Here is a 23,431-nt window from a genome sequence, read left to right on the forward strand (position 1 = left end):
TCCATATCAACGGTGAACCACATTCTTTACAATTTAATGCACGAATAAATGAAAGCAATGAAAAAAAAGATGTGATCCGGGGGGATTCCCCGGCGTTGAGGATTTTCATCTAAAAATCGATATTAGTGCATTGTAACCGATAATATCCTCCTTGTTTTGTGTTGAAAAGTGTTGGCTTAAATATACGTGAGTTCTCTTTAATTAAGTGACTAAAGCTTGTAGTTATACGGAAATTTTTTTATTTCGTTCGCTAAAACCGAGTGTTCGCTGCATCCGTGGTACGCTCTAACCTAGTTCTACTGTGTTAAGAACAATAGTAAAATAAAATATTTTTCTTCGTATTTTCAAAGGGGCACAAAATAGTTTACTGAAACTCGGTATACTTACACAGTAATCTAAATATTACTTTTCCCATCTATTTCAAGAAAAATGTTGTAACAATAAACGTTCGTAGGGGTTAACTTCCTTCGAGAAATAGGGATACGCCACTGCTATTTTCTAAATTAGATACATTGTTTTATATAACCGATTCAGAATTCACTAAAAATGTTTCTTCTATCTTTTAGATACGGTAAGTAGTTTTTGAGAACCAAGTGCCGCGTTGAAAATCTATCCTGAAAACAATGGCAAAATTAGAAGAAAAGCTGATAATGCAAAACGTGTTTCACGAGAAAAGGGATTGACGCATTTATCATGGCAAATAGTGGTCATTTTCACCACTGTTATGATGTATCCAATTTGGAAACTACCACTGGCGTATCCCCCATTCTCCTACAGGAATTAAGAATTAGTAACACCTACGCACGTCCATGATTACATTATTTTTCTTCAATTAGACATTTTCTTTCAAATAGAAGGGAAATGTACTGTCTAGGCTGTTGTATAGGTATTCAAAGTTTCAATATCATTTTTGATACTCGGAAATAATGGAAACTTTAGATAGCCATAGTCAACATTATTTAATTTTCGTTTTCGATCATTTTTTTGGGAAATTTTTGATCTTAAAGGAAATCAAGGTTCAAGAATACCCCCATTTTATCAAAGCGTCCCATAAAATTTTATAGACAAAATACCTTTTATCATTTGACAACAAGAACCTAAACGTAGAGGAAACAACTACCCCCCAAAAGGGATAAGAGAAATGTACGCTAGAATTTCTACACAGGAAAGATAGTAATGGGGCGCATGTTATTTACAACCGTCCTTCCCTTTGTTTAGCGGAAAAAACCGCTATCTTTAAGCAGTAAATTCCTTTAGTGTGTGGAGTAACTTCTCAATTATTGTCAACAACTTTTCTCGTTTTCCGCATTTTAGATAAGAACTAAAAGTGCAATTAGTTATAATACTAATTACATTATATAAACCGACAAAAGCTCATTGTACTTCTAAATTATTTATTTGCTTCAGAGAACATCTGTTTTGGTTTATTGGAAAAGTTGGCCTTATCTTACAAAACTAATCACACCATGTTTTTCAACAAAATTCAAATAACTCTCAAGTTAAGTTTGTCAGTTTGTAATCAGTCTCACGAGCGCATAAGCTAAAAGTAATCTTCTTTCTCAAGAAACAATTTATCACCACACCCTCTCTCTCTCTCTCCCTCTCTCTACACAGTATCTCGCTTATACCGACCTCTAATTGTCTTAAGCGATTCGATAATTTAGAAATACAAGACTGGATTAATATAAAAAAACCCTCTTCATTCCACAGCTGATACCTCAATTTTTCCAAATGAGCGACCCGGAGTTTTGATATATTTTCAGTTTATATGCAAATAAAAGAACAATCTATCAATTCATTACAATGGTCCAAAAATAGAGAAGACAGCACTGAGGTATCAATTATCCACCATTGCAAATGGTACATAAAGAGAAATCTGAAGTGAGTTCAAAACATAAAATTAATATTGTTACGTTTTCCGTCTGTAAATTAACAATTTACCAATTATCATACACGGGCGCTCATTTAAAATAAATCGAAAGTTCACTCCCTTTGTGAGGAAAACATCAACGCCTTCGTATACGTCCAGAAATATTAAATACTAGTGGAGATCAAAATAAATAATTAAATTGGTGATGTCAGTCCGGCTTCGTGGCCTCCGCGAAATCCTGACTTATATTCATTGGATTTCTATTTATGGGATCATATGAAACAACTTTTGTACCAAAAGATAATTTACACCAAAAAGTAGGTGTTGGGCAGACTGCGGATGGCTACTGCTTATATAAAAAATCATCCAGATATGTTGATTCGGGTAAAACATTCATTATTTTATCGTGTGAAGCAAGTAGTCTTGCAGACGAAGGACATTTCGAATGACAGTTACAATATTTTTACTTTAAACTGGTCCATGTGTGTAATTTTTAGTAAAAAGTAGGTATGTGCAGAAAAATTTAAGATCCTCTAAATTCCAGCAATAAAAAGAATTCCTGTAATAATTGTAAAAATAATTGCAATCAGATATATGTCTATCTGAAGTTTTTGTCGTAAAATGAGTTCACCTTTGATCTACCTCCCTTTGTCGGTTGGCTAAAAATCACCCTGTATACCATAACACTTGCACTCCTTTAAAAGCGCATGCACGGGAAACCTAATAATATAAAGGATGGTTTGTTTGAAAATGCGGAAATTTTCACATTTTAAATAAAAAGAGATGTTCCATACTTTTTATTAATCACTTGAGGCATGTCTCCGCGATTGCGAAAATCCCAAATTTCGAATATCCCAGAAATCAGTAGAGAACGATATAGAGGAACATAAAGTTTTCTGGGCATACCTATGGCAAAAGCCACATTTAGATATTATAAAAAGAAGGATAGTAATGAATATAAAAATTATATAGGAGGCAAGCCTCAAATGGCTTGAAGCAGGTTTTTTTTCGAAACTACCCTGTATATTCTGGGCCATTGAACGACCAATTTCCTCCTGGCTCAGCTGGTTCTCGAGTTATCTGAGTAATTGTCTAGAATAACTTGGAGTGATTAAAACCAACATTCTCCTTATCTAGTTAACTATGCGTGGAAGTTACTGATAATTACCGAAAAACCTCTGTAAGCTTGTCCAACATCCATGTAATCGTCGAAATAAGAGGACCGAAAGGCGACAAAGCGAAGCTTTGGGTTTCTCCTTAAGCTGAACACGTATTTACTGAAAGCGTATTGGAAAGAATACACGCAAACCCCATGGAAAGTCATGTGAGAAATCCAAAAACTTATCACAAAGAACCTGAATCAAAAGTTCCATTAGTCATAGTACTAATCACATAATATAAACCGACAAAATTTCTTGGAATTACTGAATGCTGCTCATCAAAAAAGCCCATTGTGCCTCTGAATTATTTATTAACTTCACGGAGCGTCCGTTTTGGTTTATTGGGAAAGTTGGCCTTATCTTGCAAAACTAATCACACCATGTTTTTCACTAAATTGAGGTAATTTTCAAGCAGAGTTTGCCAGTTTGTAATCGGCCTCACCACCGCATAAGCTAAAGGTAATTTTCTTTTTCAGCGTGAAGGCAGTTTAGAAAGTACCAGAAGTCAGCTGGGGATGTTATTAGCGTTCCTGATAGTACCTCTTATTCCTTTTCTGTTCGCCCAGCAGGAATTAGCCCAGTTGCAAGTCGAATCCTTTCAAGCATCCAGTACCATTCCTGGAGATATAATCCTGGGAGGGCTGTTTCCAGTTCACGAGAGAGGGGAAAAGACGCCATGCGGGCACAAAGTGTACCACCGAGGAGTGCAGAGGTTGGAAGCCATGCTATTTGCCATCGACAGAATCAACGCGGACTCAAACATACTTCCAAACATCACCATAGGTGCTCACATTGTAGACACTTGTTCTCGAGATACTTACGCATTGAATCAATCTTTAGCATTCGTTAGAGCGTCGGCACTGAACAATATAGACACTTCCAATTATGAGTGCCAAGATCATTCCATTCCGCGCCCAAAGATAAATTTCTCGGGTACTACATTCGGTGTGGTTGGTGGTAGTTACAGTTCGGTTTCTCTGCAGGTCGCCAACCTCTTGGGTCTGTTCAGGATACCTCAAATATCTCCCGCATCCACTGCCAAAGCTCTAAGTGATAAAAGCCGATTTAAATACTTCGCGCGTACGGTACCTCCCGACACGTTCCAATCCAGTGCGTTAGTCGATATCGTGAAAAGCATCAATTGGTCCTACGTATCCACAGTTTACTCCGAAGGCTCCTACGGGGAATATGGAATTGAGGTGTTCCATAGAGAGGCCGAGGATCGCAACGTGTGCATAGCTACAGCTGAAAAAATTCCCAGCAACGCCGATGAGAAGGAATTCGATAACATTATCACTAAACTCAAGAAGAAAGGCAACGCCAGGGGTGTCATTTTGTTCACAAGGGCCGAAGATGCTCGGTAAGTGTTATGTTACTTTTAAGTTCAGATTAAATCTAATATACGAGAAAAGTTTTATACGAGTTTGAAAAGTTCGAAATCTCAGATAGAGGCTCAATCCATAAAAGTGTAGCTTTTGTAAACCCTAACATCTGTCAGTGCTAATACTTAAATCGCCTTCAAAATAACTTTAAATTGGAAGAAAGCTCAGCTCCCTGAGACGGTTGAGTAATGCAATACCAATCCGCTTTTAGATGCGTCACGTAATTACCTAATAAAGAAATACGTTAAACCAGTCCGTACAAAACTACCGAGCGTCAGATTGGGGCGAACCAAAAGGTGAAATTCTGTACTTTCCCGAACCGACATTGGTATTCAATTTAATATCCAGTTTGAGGAATAAGAATCGCTTTAGTAACAAAGTGCAACATGAACTTACCTGAACCACCATCCACGCAATTTTGAAAATAAGAATTTTGTGCTTTAATACGCAATGAGAATCAGCCAGATCCAATATTGAACGAGTTTTCCCTTAAGGCTGTCTTCATTGCCTTTTTTTCAGCGTCCGTGCTTTAATAGCCAACGCCCCCAAATCGACTTCCTCTAAAATTATTTATGGGTCAAATGCTTTTCGAAATGAATTAGAATTTAATTGGTAATGTTTAACGTAAAATATGATATTTCGTTTGAAAATCGATGTATGTGAATTATTGCAAAACGAATAATTTATGAGAATTAGTAATTCATTCGCGCGATATCGGAGAGAGGAGATTTCAATGGGGTTCTGAGCAAGCTTGCCTGAATTTATTAGGAAAGAAGAATTGCTCCGACCGATGTTTGAAAAATTTTATCGCTCACTTAAAATATCACATTTTTCAAAAATTCCCTCAGTTACCCCCAATTTGGCTGCACTGAATATTGAATTTATTATTCCAAACAATACTTACACGTGTTTGCTTAATCAAAATCGAGTGTTAACAGGTCACTGGCGACATAATCTGCATGAGGGAATCTTGATTCACCGATCCCCTTCTCTATCATCCACAGGCTTCCCTAATTAAACACTAAACTCCCAAAATAAATTCCATGATGGATTCAGCTGGCAACTACAATAATTATTCCCGATGCCTTGTCATCGATAATAGGAACATTTGCACATACCAATCAAACAACATAATTTGGCCATTTCATTAGTTTCAATAAGGTCCTAATGTGTAAATAAGCAAATAGGTTAAGGGCGCGTTGTACATCCAACACGACCTGCAGTTAGGGTTACCGAGTTGAAGATATAAAATTAGGCCTAAGTTGTCGGAGTAACTTTGAACGGAAGTTTCGGGGCTCTAGCGAGCGCATAATTATCCTACAGGCAGATCTCTAGAATGTCCATCTTCTTTGTTTGTTGGAAAAACCTGTAGACAAGGGGCAGTTTCGAATAGTTCGTAAGGTGTATACTCGATTTTTTCCTATAAGCAACCCCGTATATTACAATATTGTCTCCTTGTTAGTTGCTGATAGAACCATTTATAAATAGATTATTCGACAGGGATCTCCACTGGATTTTGAGATATTTCAGGATATATGGAGAAACAGTCGAATTGGTGAGCAGCTTTCCTGTGATTCCAAAGTCGGAGACTCGATTTTTTGTTAATAAACGACCCTGTATTTTATAACATAGTGCCTGTTTTTACATTTCAAGAGAAAAACTTATTTTTCTACCTTATATCAATCTCTGTTTATATTTCAAATATTCGAGGATTTATGGAGAAATACCTCCATTTGCTTTAACCAAGTTAGTCTTGATTTGAAAAACTTAATATTACGAAGTAACCCTTATGTATATGATATATGATATAGAGGACTAAAAATCCCGCATAAATTTGTTAAAAATTTAAGGAAATATTTGTTATAAAAATACCGAAACAAGTTCAATATTGTTTTTAGTTGGGTATTTCTTAACGTAACAGACATGTAAACAGAATTTCCCTTGTAATAAATAAGTGTTTGTTTTCGTTTTTTTCCTTATGGCATCCCAAATACATTATTACGTTTTTGAGTTCTTTGAGAAATTTTGAACATATTTCATGTAACATCCCCACGTCTAAATTCAAAAATTATTGAAATATTTGCTCAATATGGCAACTAAAGTTGCCGCTAGATCCCCTGATCTCCTCCAAATGACCTTTTTTCATTAGCTTATCTGAAACATAGGATACATTTAAATAAGCCCGACAGTAGAAAAGAGTTCACAAAATTAAATTACTCAAGAAGCTCAAAAAATACCTCCTCAAATGTTAAGAAACGTTCTTGAGAAATTTCAGTTGCGGCTTGTCCACTATCAGGAAATCAACGCGACACAGCTCCACCATTTAATAAATTATATTGTAATAATTTATATTGTTAATTTATAAGTATCAATAGTTCTATCGTTATTTCTTTTTTTTTTGTTTTTTTTTCGAAAAATTTTGATTTTAGACATGTGTATGTTACATGAAATATGCTCAGAATTTCTAATACGATTCAAAATCGACATAATACAGGGTGTCTCTAAAAGGTCTGTACAAAATTCTATCACAGATTTGTGAAGTGAAAACATTATGACTCAACCGAATTCACCTTTACTCAAAAGCGGAAGGTTTTTAGAATATAGGACGCCAAAGTAATAATAATAATCAGTCACTTCGAACACTTACTAAAATCGTAATTTTTTTACATAAGTAAATTTACGTTTTTAAGTAGTTTATAATGTATTTTTAAGTTTTAATATTTTCCGTTTCAACTGTATAAATAAATAAGTATTAGGTAATTTTTCAAGACGTGCAGCGAACTTTAAATTTCAAATATATCCAGAAGAAATCCCTGTAGGGACTTGTACCAATAGATCTGTTTTTCATAAAACATGTAGGAAAACACAAATTTAGTCACAAACAAATTTTATATCGGGTGATGAAAAAGTTATACCCTTTTAAAAAAAGTTGGGTTAGTACTGAGAACGCTCTCTACAATGTGCAACGAAAGTGTAAACGAATTTTGATATCTCGCCCATAAACCGCCCCAAATGATATTTTGTTCAGATACATAACATCTTGTATTTTGAAAACCGGCCACTTTTGGACTAAGAAAAATTGAGTTAAATCTTCATGTTTCCGCTTCAGAAATCTGAGGTCTTTTAAAGATACCATGTATACATAATATACATGAGGTTCCACAGGAAAAAAGTAAAATGTACGTTTATCTACTACATGGGAAACCCTGTACACGTGTCTGTTACGTCAAAAAATGCATAACTAAAAATAATATTTCACGCATTCCAGCATTTTCATGAAAAATATTTCCTCGAATTTTTAATTAATTTATTTAGGATTTTTGATCTTCTGTGTATAATTGTAAATATCTAGAATAAGAATTTGCCACTATATTATCCCTGTATACAGTATATATTTTATACCGATCTCTGCACGTTTTTGAGATATTGGATAATTCGCATAGAGGTAGTTGACTTAATACGAAATCATCTTCATTCAGAAGCTGAGAGCTTTTTTTCACATAAACGCCCCGAACTTTATGTTTTCAGTTTAAATGCACATAAGGAAACGACCCATTAATCCATTGCAATGATCCAGAAAACTAAAAGACCTGCTTTGATAGACGAATTATACATCTCTGCAGATTTTCAAGATATTCTATGGAGACAGTCTTGAAGTAACTTAAAAACATAAAATTGAGCGTCTTTACGAGGAGAAATTTCCTTTACGAATACATCCGGCTTGCCTTCATATACCCTCCGACATATTAAAAACCAGTAGAGATCGATATAGCAAAACACATGTTCCCTTTAGAAACGTACACACGTAGTTTGTTTGAAAAAGCTCGCTTTTCACCCTCTAAATAAGAAAAAATACCCTTTTTTCAGTCAACTTAGACTTGTCTCCGCGAATCTCGGATATACGAACAACTTATAGATTGGTCTAGAAAACTATTATGTTTTCCAAATATTGCTATAAATTAACAGAACTTTTACCTATTATAAGGATGAGAAAGGTTGTGAATATAAGGATTATGGAGAAGACTTGCCTGAAGCGGCTTCAACCAAGTTCGAAACTCGATTTTTTAAGCCACCCATGCTCTATGGTTCTACACGTTTAATTTCTACGTCACTAAATCGAAAATTTTCCAATACATTGTCCCATATTCATCCCGGCTAGCTTTCGAGTTTCGTGAGTAATTGTCGAGACTAACTGAAATTGACTGAAAACAAAACTCCTCCATAACTGATCGACAACGCATTGAAGTTATGGATAACATAATGTGAGAGATAATTCGTGCAAAATCTCTATGGAGCCTGTCCAATCACAACATCCACGTAATCATGGAAATAAGAAGGCTGAAAGGCAACAAAGCAAAGCTTCGGCTCTCTGCTTAAACTGAACACGTATTTACAGAAAGTAATTTTACGATTCTCTTAAATCCGCTTATTGGAGAGAATACACGGAAACCCCATGAAAAGTCACGTGAGAAATCCAAAAACTTCCCACAAAGCCAAGCTTTGTGGATGGTAATATAATTTCGAGCATATCCGTCGACAGGTTCCCATCCAATTTAGGTGTTTTGAGTATTTCATTTCTTCTCCGTCAGTGTCAAATTACTTTTATAATAAAAAGATATAAATCAAAACGGGTCGTCGAAACATAAATCTTGGGTGCTAACAAGATAAGTGGCTTGGCTGAACAAGCCTCGAACATTTTCGACCATTAATTATCCCAAGAAATTGGTCCGGCTTGATTAAATACAAAGTTTTGTGTGTGTGGTGATTTTTCGAAGAAGAGAAGTTTCATTTATTTGTTCATTAATCAGACAAAGTTGTAAATGAATATGAGCCTTCCTAATTTTGCAATGAAGGGAGGGACCTTTCAATTTACTTGGTAATACCACAGCAAAGGAATACACAGCGGAACCACTCGATCGTCGGTGCTTTGATGTTTTTCGACCTGGATTTTCTGCCACCTCTGGTAAACACCTGATAGCGCATACGACGTAAACAGAGAATTAGGGCTGTGCGTGGCACGAATGAAGGGACCGGGCTTGCAAAAATGATACTCTAGATTGCGATTTACGGATTTGTTTCTCTGAAATCGAAAAATGAAATAGGCAAAAACCATTAATTTCAATATTGAAATGAACCTTTATACGTTATTATCAAATTATGGTTCTGTTTAATTCATTTCCGAATTCCACTAATTAAACTCATGGGCAAAAAAACCGGAGAACATAAATATTATTCAATTTCGAACCTACGTGGCTTTTTTAATTTTATGTCGATTTTTATACATATTTTTTGACAAAAATTGTAATTGTTCATTTTAATTATTGCCGGAATTCTAATTTCCCTGAAAGTTGCGATCTTTTGCCGTTGTACAAGGTGAAGCCACGAGGTGCTTTTTGATCCAGATTTCTGAACACTCTGGGGAAAAATCAGAAGACACTGTGACACGTATTTGCATGTCACTGCAAAGCTTCACGTTTCCTCAAAATTCCCCATTTGATTAATGATAATCGACCAACTCTCGAAGGAATTACATCTTTTTTAATAAAAAGGTGCGGTTTAGCTATAAAAATCGAAACACGTCGAACAAATAAACAGCAATAAACGGTATAAATTAATATCAAACTTAAACGAACAATAGTGGCGTGCATTTGCTCCTCGTGCTTTCATCACGTCTACCATATGACGAGGTAAGCTTAAGGCGCAATTAGCAATTAGTCCTTGCAGGACATTTTCCCACTGTTCAAGGAAAGCCAGTCGAAGGTCTGCAACGGTTCTCCAGATGTCGGTTGTGAGTACGTGAATCAAAAAAAGTAACGTTATGGAAACATGAAGCTTTACGATTGCACGTAAAGGTACTCCGCAGTGTCTTCAGATTCTTCCTCGGGGAGTCCAGAAATCTCGATCGAAACGCACTTCTAAGCTTCATGCTGTATAATCGCAAGTTAATTATCGCTTTTGGTAAAGCTAATATCCAATAATGACTAAAGTGAAAACGCCTTCAATTTAACCAAAAGAAATTATCACAAGCGATATAAAACCCAAAAACCTATGTAAGATTCAGATTGAATGATACTTATGTTGCATCGGGTGTTTTTGATACTACTTTAAATATATGATGTTGGTTATATCTTTGTAATGAAATCACAGGTCAGAGAGAAGGTATTCAAGCTTACGTTTATTAATACGGAATATACAGAGTGTTGGAGTGACTAATGAATGTAATGAGCGCGGACACCACGACTGCGTTACGATGACCGACCGTACCACAAAAACAAGGGCGAGAAAAAAGAGCCCTCCACGCCTTGTCCATCCTTAAGTACCCACACCCATGGTGATAAACCATGGGCGTACCTTGGCCAGGGTGCCATCTGCACCATTTGCCGCATCAATCAGTGGCGTCTTAACCGGGAATTGGAACTGCAGCTGTGAGACCGGACAAGGTCTATTGCGGGCAATTCCAGCGCCGACAAAGCTCACTATATGCAGCTCCAATGCCGGCCAGGTTCATTGTGGGGACTTCCAACATCGACAAGGCATGGCATGGGAAATTCTCATGCTCTGGCCAATGCCTACCAGTGCCGTGCCTCAAGGGGTATTTCTAACTTAAAAGTAATTCCTACTGCCTAACCCTTATCGAATTTACACTTAATGCATATTTACAAAATGACTAGATACGAAACTAAAGCGCAGGGTCAGTTACGTAACCCTACACTTATGTCGTCCAGTTTTTTATGGTCAGGGGTGTATTTTAAAATGTCCTAATAGGACTTTTTATGAGACACCTGCGGGTGTTTTCTTCAAAATTTCTGATTTTCTGTAATCACGGGTAAAATAAATCCAGTAAATCCGGCTTCGTCGTAAAACCGACAGTCCGAGATCCTCTCAATATCGGACATAAAAAGTGCAATATGGCTGAAAATTTCAGACGAAATGATTCTGCCGCGTATCTGTGTTCGGTGGTAATACATGCATCCGAATGATTTTTAATTAGTCCTAAAATGGCACTGTAAAGTCTTATTTTGTAGATATTAAAAGCTTTTCCATTCTCTGCAATTACTCATTGAATGTAACCCCTATTTATACTTTCCGCTCACAGAACACAGAGTCGTCAGTTTTCATTCAATACTCTGTTCAACAATTAGATTTTTGAGATATTTAGCTCAAAATCGCTTTGCTCGACGTATTTTCTGGTTTCCTATATGTGTCTGTTTCAAAATGAATCCATAAGCTTGTGAAAATTTAGCGAACCCTTCGCGGAATAAAGGAAAGCTTTCTTTCCTTCCTCCTTTGATAAACCCATCCCGGAATGCGCTAATGTATGGGCTGTAATTTATATCGGGGTGTCGATCCTCGAGGGATCTACATGCCTCGTCTTAGTTTATTTTCGTCGAGAAAACTATGGGAAATAATGAAAACACATTCCCGTCATTCAACCTAAAACGAATTTTCCGTACAATTTTACAATCAGTTTTGCTTGAGCAGCTCGAGGCACGTGCCAAGAACTTCTCTGCACACGAGGAGGTTTATTTGATGAATAAAAATAGGCCTTTGAAATATTTCAGATATAATAAAGCTAAAGCTCAATTATACACCACCATCAAAGCTTTTAGGAGTCAGATTATAAAACGGGTTTTCTCAGAAAATGACAATATTCACGGTTGTGTGGGTTTTAATTTCAATTTGGAGACCTCTCGGCTAAGATAGTCCCAGAAGGACCTAACCTAACGCTTAAAAATATATTATGAAAAAATTACATTATTTCTCAACGCAGTCTTCTTTGAGAATGCCATACTCTTCTCAACGATGTTCTGCGACTTCTTTACCACATTTAAAGCAAGAAACTTCGCATGTTTAAAAATAGACCTCAACCTCGGACTCCACCTCTTCATTATTGACAGATCCCTTTCCATCAAGCTATTTTTTTCACTTTAGAAATTGAAAATAATCTGAGGGGGCTAAATCTGGCGGGCAGGGTGGATGAGGAAACAGTTCGAAAACAAGTTGATTGATTTTGGCCATCGCTAGTACCGCAATGTGGTCTGGTGCATTGTGTCGATAAACCAGGACTTTCTTTTTCATCAAATGCGGTCACTTTTTCAGAATTTCTTCGCTCGAACACTGCAATAAATTTGCGCAATATTCTTCACTTTTTGTTTTTCCTTTAGAGAAATACTCAATAAAATTATCCCACGTACATTCCAAAAAACTGACACCTTTTTATTACATTTTTTCTGCAGATAAAACGGTTTTCGCCTTCCTTAAAGCTGATTCTCCCCTTTGAGTCCATTGTTTTGACGGCTCTTTCGTATCAAGGGTGAAATAGGGGACCCATGCTTCATCCATGGTTATGATTTGACGTAAAAGCTCGGTTTTATTGCTCCGAAAAATCAACATAATATCCTCAAACTTTAGATAGAAACTTTTAAGATTAGGTGTACATGATGCAGGCAAGTTTTTCACAAAAAAATCGCCACCTACATGTTAGGTCGAGTACCAATAAACTATATATCCAAGCACTCCTAAAAATTCTGGTTTAATCATCAAGCACTTACAAGGCATCAACACATGATATCAGTCGCAGACAGTTAATCTAATTTTTGTCTTTTTATTAGGACCTTTATAAATAACAATCCTGATATTAAATTGTAGACAAGAAATGCCATATTAACTCAACACGGCATTTTATCAGAACCGTTCAACTTCATATGAAAAATCTCATAATAATTGATTACAGAGCTTTAATCGTTTAGACTCGGTGATTTACTCCACATCTCCAAGTTTGTCAGAAAACAAATTGCCACCATATAACAGTAGAGTTACTTAAGAAAGAAATATTAATCTCACTCCAAAATCCTCAAGGATATAAGATAGGTCGTGGAAAGCGAAGAAACGTTGAAATATCTTAATCAAAATATTTAATAAATTTACTTTTTTTCCTTGAAAAGGTGAAATTTTTTTTAAACCCAGATTAAGACACCCCAGGAAGAGCTGAAGATGTCACTCAATCTAATGAAACGGTTTAATCAGAAATTTCTTGAATATTACCTTGGAAATCGAGCTTGAATGCTTGAGAAATTTAGATGAGGTTGGATTCGACACAAAGGAATCTGAAAAACTTCAGAACTGAAACCCTTCAAAATTGTGATTAATTTAGCGAAAATTTCCAATGCAAATAAGCTCTAATTTGGGTAAACATCCATCCTATTTTGATCTTTGTTCGCGAAAATTCTTACACAAAGCGAGGACAATACTTTGTGGAATTTATAAGGGGAAGTGCAAAAAAATTACTATTAATAATTCATTTGCGAAAACTCCCTTACGAGGCTCGATATTTTGAAAATAACAAAACTGCACCATAAATAATAATCTGAATTGACACAAATTCCAATTGAACCTGGAAAGAGTCGATACTATTCCAAGAGATTCTCTCCTGGGTTCCAAAATTGGAAATTTCGTGATGCAAAGTCTTAAAAATTACCTTCTAAATCCAATGCGAAATCATGAAAATACCTGTAGGAGATGAAGGCAAATTTGAATTCGATGCAAATTGATTCTGAAAAAGTATCTCCAAAATTTGATTCATTTCTCGAAGAAACAGAGAAGATTGATACCTATGATATTTCAAGGCAAAAAATTCTCAAACATTCTTCTTTAAATTCAGTTTAAAGCCTCGAAAACTCTAATTTAAAGGAATTGCATAAAATATCAGAGCAACAAAATTTTTGAAAATTAACTTATAAAGTCAGTCTGAATCCAAAAAAAATTTTGTTAAAGGTGAGAACGAAAATCTAAATTCACGTAATTCTATTCAAATCAGATTCTGAAATCATCTTTGCTTCGCCAGACATTCAGCCACTTTAATGACGTGTTTAGTGATTTTGAAACAATCTTTAAATGAAGCTACCTCAAAGTGCATTTATGAAGCCCTTGTTCATCGGGCGAGATATTCAAAATCGACATAAAGTCTGGAAATCAATGGATTTAAGCATGAATCAGAAAAGCTCTCTGCTTTGAGGCTCACCATGAAATTTTGCGAAAATGCCATTAACGCTTTCATAAGTTTTAGAATTTCCGTTTATTCCGTACTTTTCCACAATTAGTCGAACTTTATTATATTTTTCTTTTACAGACGAATTCTCCTAGCAGCAAAACGCGCAAACTCTTCGAGGTACTTTTACTGGGTGGCAAGTGACGGGTGGGGAAAACAACAAAAATTGGTCGAGGGAGTTGAAGAGGTCGCTGAAGGTTCTATTACAGTTGAACTTCAGTCTACTAAAATCCCCGAATTTGATGCCTACATGATGTCCCTGACACCCGAGGGAAATAAAAGAAATCCCTGGTTTGAACAGTACTGGGAGGATTTCTTTCAATGCACGCTTCCGAAGAACATGCCCTTAGTAACCAATATCACCGTTACCGTTTGTAGGGAGGATTTGAGGCTTAGCTCGGAACATGGGTGAGTAAAAAGGAAAAATGGTGACCTTTCGAAAGTTCGCAAGTACCAAGAAGCCGCCATTTGGAAATCTTCTAATTCCCCTAAAAACAGTTTTCAAAGTTCCGGTGGAAGGAAAGTTTTAAGGTATACGTTCAATAAAAATGAATGCCCAAGCGTTTCTACGGAATAACTTGTTGTCAAGGTATTAAAGCTTAATTTGAGACTTACGCCTTAAAGTTTTTCGCTTCAAAGAATCGATATTGTGTATAGCATCGTTTAAAATGTTATAAGGGCCATTTAATCTTGAAGAGGGCAGCGTAAAACCAACAAGGCGTTTTATGCGAATAAAATGAAACAACCGAGCATATTTAAGGCTCTTTGTGTGTAATCATATCTAAAGTTTTTGACTCATAACTTCCTTTTATTACAATAGTAAAATTTTCAGGGGAGTCGCCAATTATCATTCCTGTGAGCTTGGCTGTTGTTTCTGGCCCGACTTGATAAGAATGATTTATTTTTTCTCTTATATAAAAACGTAGTTTATCAATATTCCGACAAGATTGCAGGAGCTACACGTAGAGTAACAAAACACGTCACTGTCCAGAATCTGAAAAATTTGTATGCAACCTTCGCACATACAAATCCAGGACAGTCAACATTTCATACACAACATTTTAGCTTTTATCAGCTTTAAATGCAAAAGTCGGAACGGCCGAAAAACCCCAAAAACTTTTCGGTTTAGAATGGAAAACTAAAATACAGTCTCCGATTAGGTAGCAATCACTAAGTGCCGTTATATTTTCGTTTTGAATAGTCGAAGGGGGAAAATTAACCCCGTATTTCACCCCGCGATTGTCTACTTACTGCCAACAAAGTACATTTTTTATTTCAGCTAGACCAAGCCAAAGTCCTTTAAAAAGTGCAAGGTTTCACTTTGTTTCCAGTAAAACTAGGTGCCACAAAAACATATCAGCGACGAGCTTGGCATCCACGCAGATTCAAGCTATAATCGAACCAATTTAGTTTGATTTTACTTCAGCCAATTTCAGGTATAAACCACAGAAAATGTTCAATTTATCTCTTTGGGTTCTAATTCCTCCAGGGAAATACATTCGTTTTTTTTTTTTACCAAGCTGCAGTATGCCAAATTCAAAACTTTGGATTGCTTGTAACTGCGATTGAAATTTCTTTCAAACATTCAAAAACCGTTTCGCCGGAATGGGAGGGAAGGGGGAGTAGGTACCTCGACACCAAAATTTTTAATTACTACACCTATCGTGTGATACTTCATTTGAAAGGTTTTTGTAAACTATGCATAAAAAACTATAAAAGTTCCAAAAAACGATCAATTTTTAAAAGTTAAATCAGTTTTAAGGCAGAAATATCATATTTGAAAAATGTTCACAAGCACTGTCCAAAATCTTTTATCTGCAGGATTTTTGTCTTTTTTTTCTCTGTCTTTTTATGGTTACGTACTTTTTTAATAAAACTGAATTAATTTATTGCTCGTTTGAATATTGATATTGATGAACATCATTTTCTAAAACAAACGTTGTATTGGAAGCTATTTGTGATAACGGGGTTTCGATTCAATGGTAAATCGATAACGGCCTGCAGTTAGATGAAAATCTTTTACATCCTCCACCACATTACGTCCTACGAATAAGGCAGTAGCTAGATCAACGTTATCCAGGAAGATGGATTGGCCGCAGGGAAGAAATGGAGTGGCCGCCGCGATCACCGGATTTAATGCCCCTCAATTTTTTAAGGCCGCGACAAATCAGTCGTTTTCAGAACCAAACTAAGCAATTTGCACGGTTTACAGCATTGAATTACCGAAGTACGTCAATTCGTTGTCCCTGAAATATCTGAAAAACTGGCTGGAAAAGTTGGGTTCTGATTATTATATTCTTTAGGCAAAAACAATAAATATTTTGAACAGTTTTTATAGGTATTTTTTAAATATGATATTCCTGGATTAAAACGTTACAACTTATCAAATATTGATTTTCTATATTTAAACTATTCTTTTAGACGCAGTTTGTAAAAATGTTTAAAACGAAGTATTGCGTGATATATGTTGCAATTTAAAATTTGAGGGTTGGGGCAGCTGCCCCCGTTAAGGGTGCACGTGGATACCTGTAACCACCATCAAGCTGGGTCCTCCTCCCTTCTGAAGAAATGATTTTTGAACGTCCTAAAAAAATGTTCAATCTTCAAAGTCATGGGCAGTCCAAAGTTTTGAAATTGTGCTGCAAAATCTTCAGTCAGATTACTAATTTTATTGAAATAGAAAAATTGAAAACGGAAGAAAAATTGGCTGAAATAACTGAATTTGCGTATCTTTGAGAAGCCAGCAACTTGGTTGTGTGGATAACAGACTTAAAACTCAGGGGTTATAAAGTACATTAAATTACCTTCAAAGTGAGTTGCCCACTCGGCCCCCCTTCCATTTAACATTTTAATGCTGAACGCCACCCGCTCCAGGGGTTACAGATAGGGAAGTCCGAATTAGTCTAAAATGTTTCCCCTTCAGAAAAAAGTTTTACGTGTCGGAGCGTTTTTTCATAAATTCTTTTAGCTGTTTCGAATTGCACGTGTTTCGTTTCCAAAAGCTCATCCTGTAGAGAGCAGGAACACGCAAATCCGATATGTGATTTAAATATCAACAATATAATTTCCAGATCTATCAGGTTGAATTAAACTCGTCAGTATCGTAGAGGCAATTTTCCTAATGTAGTGACAGTAACTGCATTGCTTATTTGCATGTATCATCACATTCTAAGCAAACAGTGAGCCAGTTTCGTTTAATGATTTATAGGCGTAGAAGCGGGGAACTATCGAGCACCCCTTAGAAAGCAATTTTGTTGCCTAGAGACAAATCTGTTTCAAGTTTCAGGATTTTTTTAAGGCAAAAATAGGCAGGGAATCAATTCAATTTAGCACGTTCGCCAAACTTGAAGCAAGAAATGTTTGCATAAAATTTCCTTAAAATGTCTCTCCATTTATATAAGCTTTTTAGTGCCCTAGCTAGACGGCTCTAATGAATCTTCATCCCCTTGTCCTTGTCATCAAGATCTAACATCTTTTTACGAATGGCGATACTTATCAGCATCGTTACAATGATTATGAGATATTGTTTTTAGTTTTATTTTTTATTGTAAGGTGCGATTCTTCTTAAAAGTATGTTGGCAAACTTCAACGGATGGTTTAATTGATTTTGCAATAGAAACACGCACGCGCGCGCACACCTTGGCAGCATCACGATGAAGATACGAGGGGTCCAGGTGTTATTTAAAAAAATATAAAACATCCAATTTCGGAAAACCGCTCAAAACGCCTTAACGGTATTTTGTGGGCGTCAATAGCTAGAGAGTGCGTTTTTTACTGCAAATTCTGAAATTTATTAAAGGTCTTTTGGACCACCTTTTGCGTGTTATTTACGTAACTAAGTGTAGGTGGCGATACGCCTGGTCGATTTAGAATTTTAAATTGACTTTTTTTCTTCATCAGTATCTTGCATTTTCATACATTAAATTTTTATCAACACATTTTTTCAAAGAAATTAAAGAACCCCGATTTCCTAAGGATTTCAATATTGTAAATGGCATACGATTTCCCGTGATGCTAAAATTAGTTATTTTTTCGCGCTAAACAAATAATCAAAAACTGACATTTTAGTCACTTATCCCTCTGAAAAATTAAGCAGTTTTTCCCAGTGGTCTAGGATCTCGATTCAAGTTTTCAGGGCCAAAACGCGTTACATCAGTCGATTAAGGCAAAAAATATTCTTGAAAGTTTATAAACGATGTGCGGTGTCTATTTTTAACCCGAATAATAAAGTTCGAGTGGAAACATCTCGGAAATCCGCCAGACGATTAACATAAAAAAATCTCAGACTAATCTCTTCGATGAACTCCCAAAGACGACATAAACCTACTTATAAATTCTTTAGATTTTAAGATACGGAATCACTTTAATATGGATTTTCTCGATTTTTAAAGGGTCTCTGAACTAAGGATGCCTCAACCTCAGTTTAAGAAGTCCTAAGATCTCAATTGAAGTATTGTCGTTTACAACGTGACACGAAATTGATATCCATAAAGTAACGTACATGGTTTGAAAATAATGTGAAGAAATGCTATTTTCGATAAACGAATAACCTCGATAAGCTCCATATGCTTGAAGACGCCCAGTTGCAACGCGTATTTATTTTAGTTCTTGAGATTAGGGTCACTTTCATGCTTCGTTCGTACCTTTCTGACTGGTGGTTTTGAAGAGGCCCCCAAAAAATGTCCAAAGTTTCATGAGTTCGACTGCGCATTCAGCTTCAAAGTAGGATCTATATCAGTCGAGAGCAGAAAAAAGGAAATGAACTATTTCTTACCGCTTTTCACACTTTCATCGGCGATATTCCGCAAATCTGTGGAACAGTCTCTTAAAAAATACCTCAAAGAAATTTTCTTGATAATCCCGCAATCTTGTAGTAATCAGGAGTAATTTGGACAGTAAACGAAAGTTAAGGTCCAAATTGCATTTCAAAATTTCTAGGAAATTAATAGAGGCTTACTGACTCAAAACAAGTGCCTATCAGTAGATTAAACCGAAAAAACGCTTATGAAAATTTTTCACGTTTGGAGCTGCAAGAAAATTGGAGTATTCGCGGCTCGAGGAGGTTACAAGATTTTCGTGGTTACTTTCGATACTAGAATGCGTCACATAGAATATTTAACAAAGTAATCGAAATCAAATAGTTAAATTCTATTATACCTTCAAAATAAAATCTGGTTTTGATGCAGCGCGATGGGGGGCGAGAATTTTACAATTATTGAAACATCCTTAATTGTTTTCAATATAAAATTTTTATGACCCTGTCAGAAGAGTAATAGTGACTGATTCAAACGAAAAAGAGCAGTAACCGTGAATTAAAGTTTCCCAACTGCAACAATCCGGGTTCATACACGTTTACTCTAAGTGCAACCGTTATTGTACGGAAGAGCAAAAATTTTATCGTTTCCTGTGACAATAAAGTAGATTTTTTCCCAAGGCCAAACTAAAGCTAAAAACTGATTGTAATCACGAAAACAATCCCTCCACGTTTGTATCTTATTTGAATAAAAAATGGGAGGCCATTTCTCTTCTGTGGTGGTGGTTGTGCAAAACAAAGGGTGCGATCAAATTTCGTTCCCAAATGCACCATATAAATTTTCAAGCAATCCTTGCAGGCTCCGCCAGGTCATGCTTTATCAATTTGCGTGAAAAATGATCTGTTTTAAATTCACCGGCTCAAGATACTATTGCCTGATAATTCTGTACAGTACTTATTTATACGTTTCTATTTTATCAGAGTCCTTTTTTGCAGGTACGAACAAGAGAGCAAGGTGCAATTTGTAGTGGATGCAGTCTATGCATTCGCTTTAGCCTTAGACAACCTCAACAAGGACCTTTGCAGAACAGATCAACCTGGCGTGTGCTCAGCAATGGCCCAATTCGATGGAGGGGAGTTTTATCAAAGTTACATCCTCAACCTCAATTTCAATGGTAATTGAAAATACCAGCTCGTCAGTTATGCAGCACTGACTAACGAAAAAAAAACGATACCCTGGTAATATTAAAATCGTCCCTTCGGTTGATTTTAAAAGATAAATGAATGGGTGTTTGATTATTGTGTGGAAGTTCTATAGGTTAATGTATTCAGTCCTTTGCATACACCTTCGCATAGGAATCGTCCACAGTACGTCTATAAACCTTTTTTAGCTTATTTATACAGCTTAGTCATGCCATATTGATCTATTAAATAAAATGATTTCCAATGCTTTAAAGTTTAATCAGGATTTATGAGTACTACATTAAAAAAAAGCAATGTAAAAGGACGCTTACATATTTTACGATACAACATGCCCTGGAAACGAAATTTATGATCCGAAGGAAATTAAATTTCCTCCAGTAAAAAAATCACAAATCCGGAGAATAATACCTCCATCAAGCCGTGAAACTTACCTATTCTAAGCCAGATTTCTTAAGGAAACTTCTTTGTAATCACTGAATGTGCATTGTAATTTATCAGTGCATTTAGAAGAACTTTACTGAGATACGTAGAGATAATTATATACCACAAATAGGAAATGAACTCTAATATACTTTTCTTCTTCTATGGGAAATTAATTGCTTTCTAGCGTTCATACAAGAATAGCACATACAACATCCGTTACATACCATGCTGGCATATGAATAAAAGTTTTGAAAGAGAGGAGTGAGGCGGCGAGTAATGGACGAGTGCGCCAATAGCCTCATGAAACGTGATTAAGGCCTTATAATGTGTATCGTATTTTTGAAGCAGATTGCAATTGCCATGACTTAAAAAAGAAATTAATTATCAGCATATGGGCCATTATTATCGTATTATTGACTTGTCTCGACCTAATAAGCAGTTTGTCGATTCTTGCCACAAAAAAAAAAACATTATTTCGACGAAAAAATTCTACCGATGCATCGTTGACATCAACTTCAGTACATTTTTCTTTATTCAGAAAATTTAGTACCGACAAAAACAAGTGGTAGTCTGATGGCGCCACATGCGGAGAATAAGGTGGGCGAGAAAAAGCTTCATAGTCCATTTGGTCTGGTTTCTGTCCGGACTTAAGTACACTGTGTGGTTCGGCGTGGTTATATTAAACACAACCCCTCGCCAATTGACCAATACTGGTCGTCTTGCCTTGATTTTTGAATCCAATCATGATAATTGCTCACAGTAAACATCAGAGATAAGGATGTAACCAGATGGCAAAAGTTCATAATGTATAGGTCCTTTTCCGTCCCTCCCCCATACAAAGCATTCGTTTTTGTTGGTGTATACTGGGATTAGGGCCTGCTGGAGCGTTCTGATTTGGAAAACATTTAGCCTTTTTTCTAACTGGATTATCATACGTAATCCATTTTTCCTCTCCAGTAACCAACCGCTCCAAAAAAAGGTTTCAAATTATTCCAAGCGAGAAATACAAAACATACAGGGTGCTGTTGAACTGCATGGTAAAACGTCGAGAGGTGATTCCTTGAACGGTTCTAAAACAAAAAGTTCGTATAAACATAGGGCCAGCAGCGTGTTTTTTCAAGTTACTGGATGTAAATTTTTTTTATCGTTACTCATCATTCACGATCGAGAACGTTTTTTACACTGCAAGCATTACTACGCCTTGTCACAGACTTGTAAAACAGATGTAAAATTACTATACGTCACGTAGGGCCGTAGACGAGCGCAATTAACACTAGAACCACCGACATTTGTTATATACCTATACGTTTCTACGAACTTGGTCAAACTGGCCAGTTTAATGCTTGGTTGGCAAAATATTAAAATTTGAAAAATTAAATTGTAAAATCGTATAACAAATTAATTGCAAAGGAAATAAAATATATTTCGTTTAAATATTGAGTATACTTGATATATTAATTTACAAAAATCGTAGCATTATTATTTATTTTTTTTTTTTAGGTTTCATTTTGTTTACTGCAATTTTTACATATGGATTTTTTAAAATAACATCTACCACAAACGTATTTTCTACAACCATGACACATATTTGTAGTTTTATTTTGATTTCTTAAACCGATTTGACGAGCTTTCCGCATATGACAATTTTCAAGGCTCCTGCAGTGGTCGTTCAATTAGTTCTTTAAAAATTGTATTTATTGGTCTCGTTCCTGAAATAAATTTAGCTTCTATTTTATTCCAAATAATTCCATCAACAACAATTACCGTTTGCTGGCAGTCCCTCTCGTCGGAAGATGACGGTGGTCTTACGCTTCTTCTTGGTCAACGCAAATTAAGGGTGTTTATTTCTTCACTATCGCTATCTGAGGATACATAGATATCTTCTTTTTCAAACATCTGCTAGACTATTCTTAAAATCAAAATCAATTTTCATCGCCATTGGAAACGTCTTCGCGTGCATTCGCCATAGTTTCAAGAAATCTTGCTGTTTTTGAACATCTTGGCATTTTCAACGCAAATTTCTATGACAGAATGAATATATTTTTTCTTATAACGATAAAAATATTTATTCGCAATTTACTTTCCGTTTGAGCATCAACAATTTAAAATTATAAAGAAATATATGCAACACAACTGTTCACAAAAAAATCCAATGTGTACTTTATACGCGTTTCAACCATAGATGCACAACAATCGACAACAATAAGATGGATTTCTGAATGTAGAAACACACGTAATAAATAAAGGCCATAAGAACTTTTAGAGTCAGGGAATTCCCCGTGTGTAAATATTATCAAGGTATGGACACAAAAAAGAAGGAAAAAAAACTATAAGAAGCAAAATAAGAAAAGAGAGAAAAGACACAAAAAAGAAGGAAAAAAAATATTAAAGAAGCAAAATAAGAAAAAAGAGAAAAGACACAAAAAAGAAGGAAAAAAATATTAAAGAGGCAAAATAAGAAAAAAGAGAAAAGACACAAAAAAGAAGGAAAAAAAATATTAAAGAAGCAAAATAAGAAAAGAGAGAAAAGACACAAAAAAGAAGGAAAAAAATATTAAAGAGGCAAAATAAGAAAAGAGAGAAAAGACACAA

At 35.7% G+C, this 23,431-nt stretch overlaps 1 protein-coding gene across 7 annotated transcripts in view; it reads left to right on the forward strand.

The window, feature by feature from the left end:
• The window catches only part of mGluR (metabotropic Glutamate Receptor), a 105,260-nt gene that overhangs the window by 60,703 nt on the left and 21,126 nt on the right, over positions 1 to 23,431 (forward strand). For all 7 annotated transcript variants that reach the window (XM_066299349.1, XM_066299352.1, XM_066299350.1 and 4 more), the window contains 3 exons: positions 3,507 to 4,390; positions 14,542 to 14,868; positions 20,210 to 20,388. In XM_066299349.1, the coding sequence (XP_066155446.1) occupies positions 3,546 to 4,390; positions 14,542 to 14,868; positions 20,210 to 20,388 (1,351 nt within the window). In that variant the 5' untranslated portion in view covers positions 3,507 to 3,545. The remainder of the gene's footprint in view (positions 1 to 3,506; positions 4,391 to 14,541; positions 14,869 to 20,209; positions 20,389 to 23,431) is intronic.

Source organism: Euwallacea fornicatus, chromosome 33, assembly GCF_040115645.1.
Source record: "Euwallacea fornicatus isolate EFF26 chromosome 33, ASM4011564v1, whole genome shotgun sequence".
NCBI classification, from domain to species: Eukaryota; Metazoa; Arthropoda; class Insecta; order Coleoptera; family Curculionidae; genus Euwallacea; species Euwallacea fornicatus.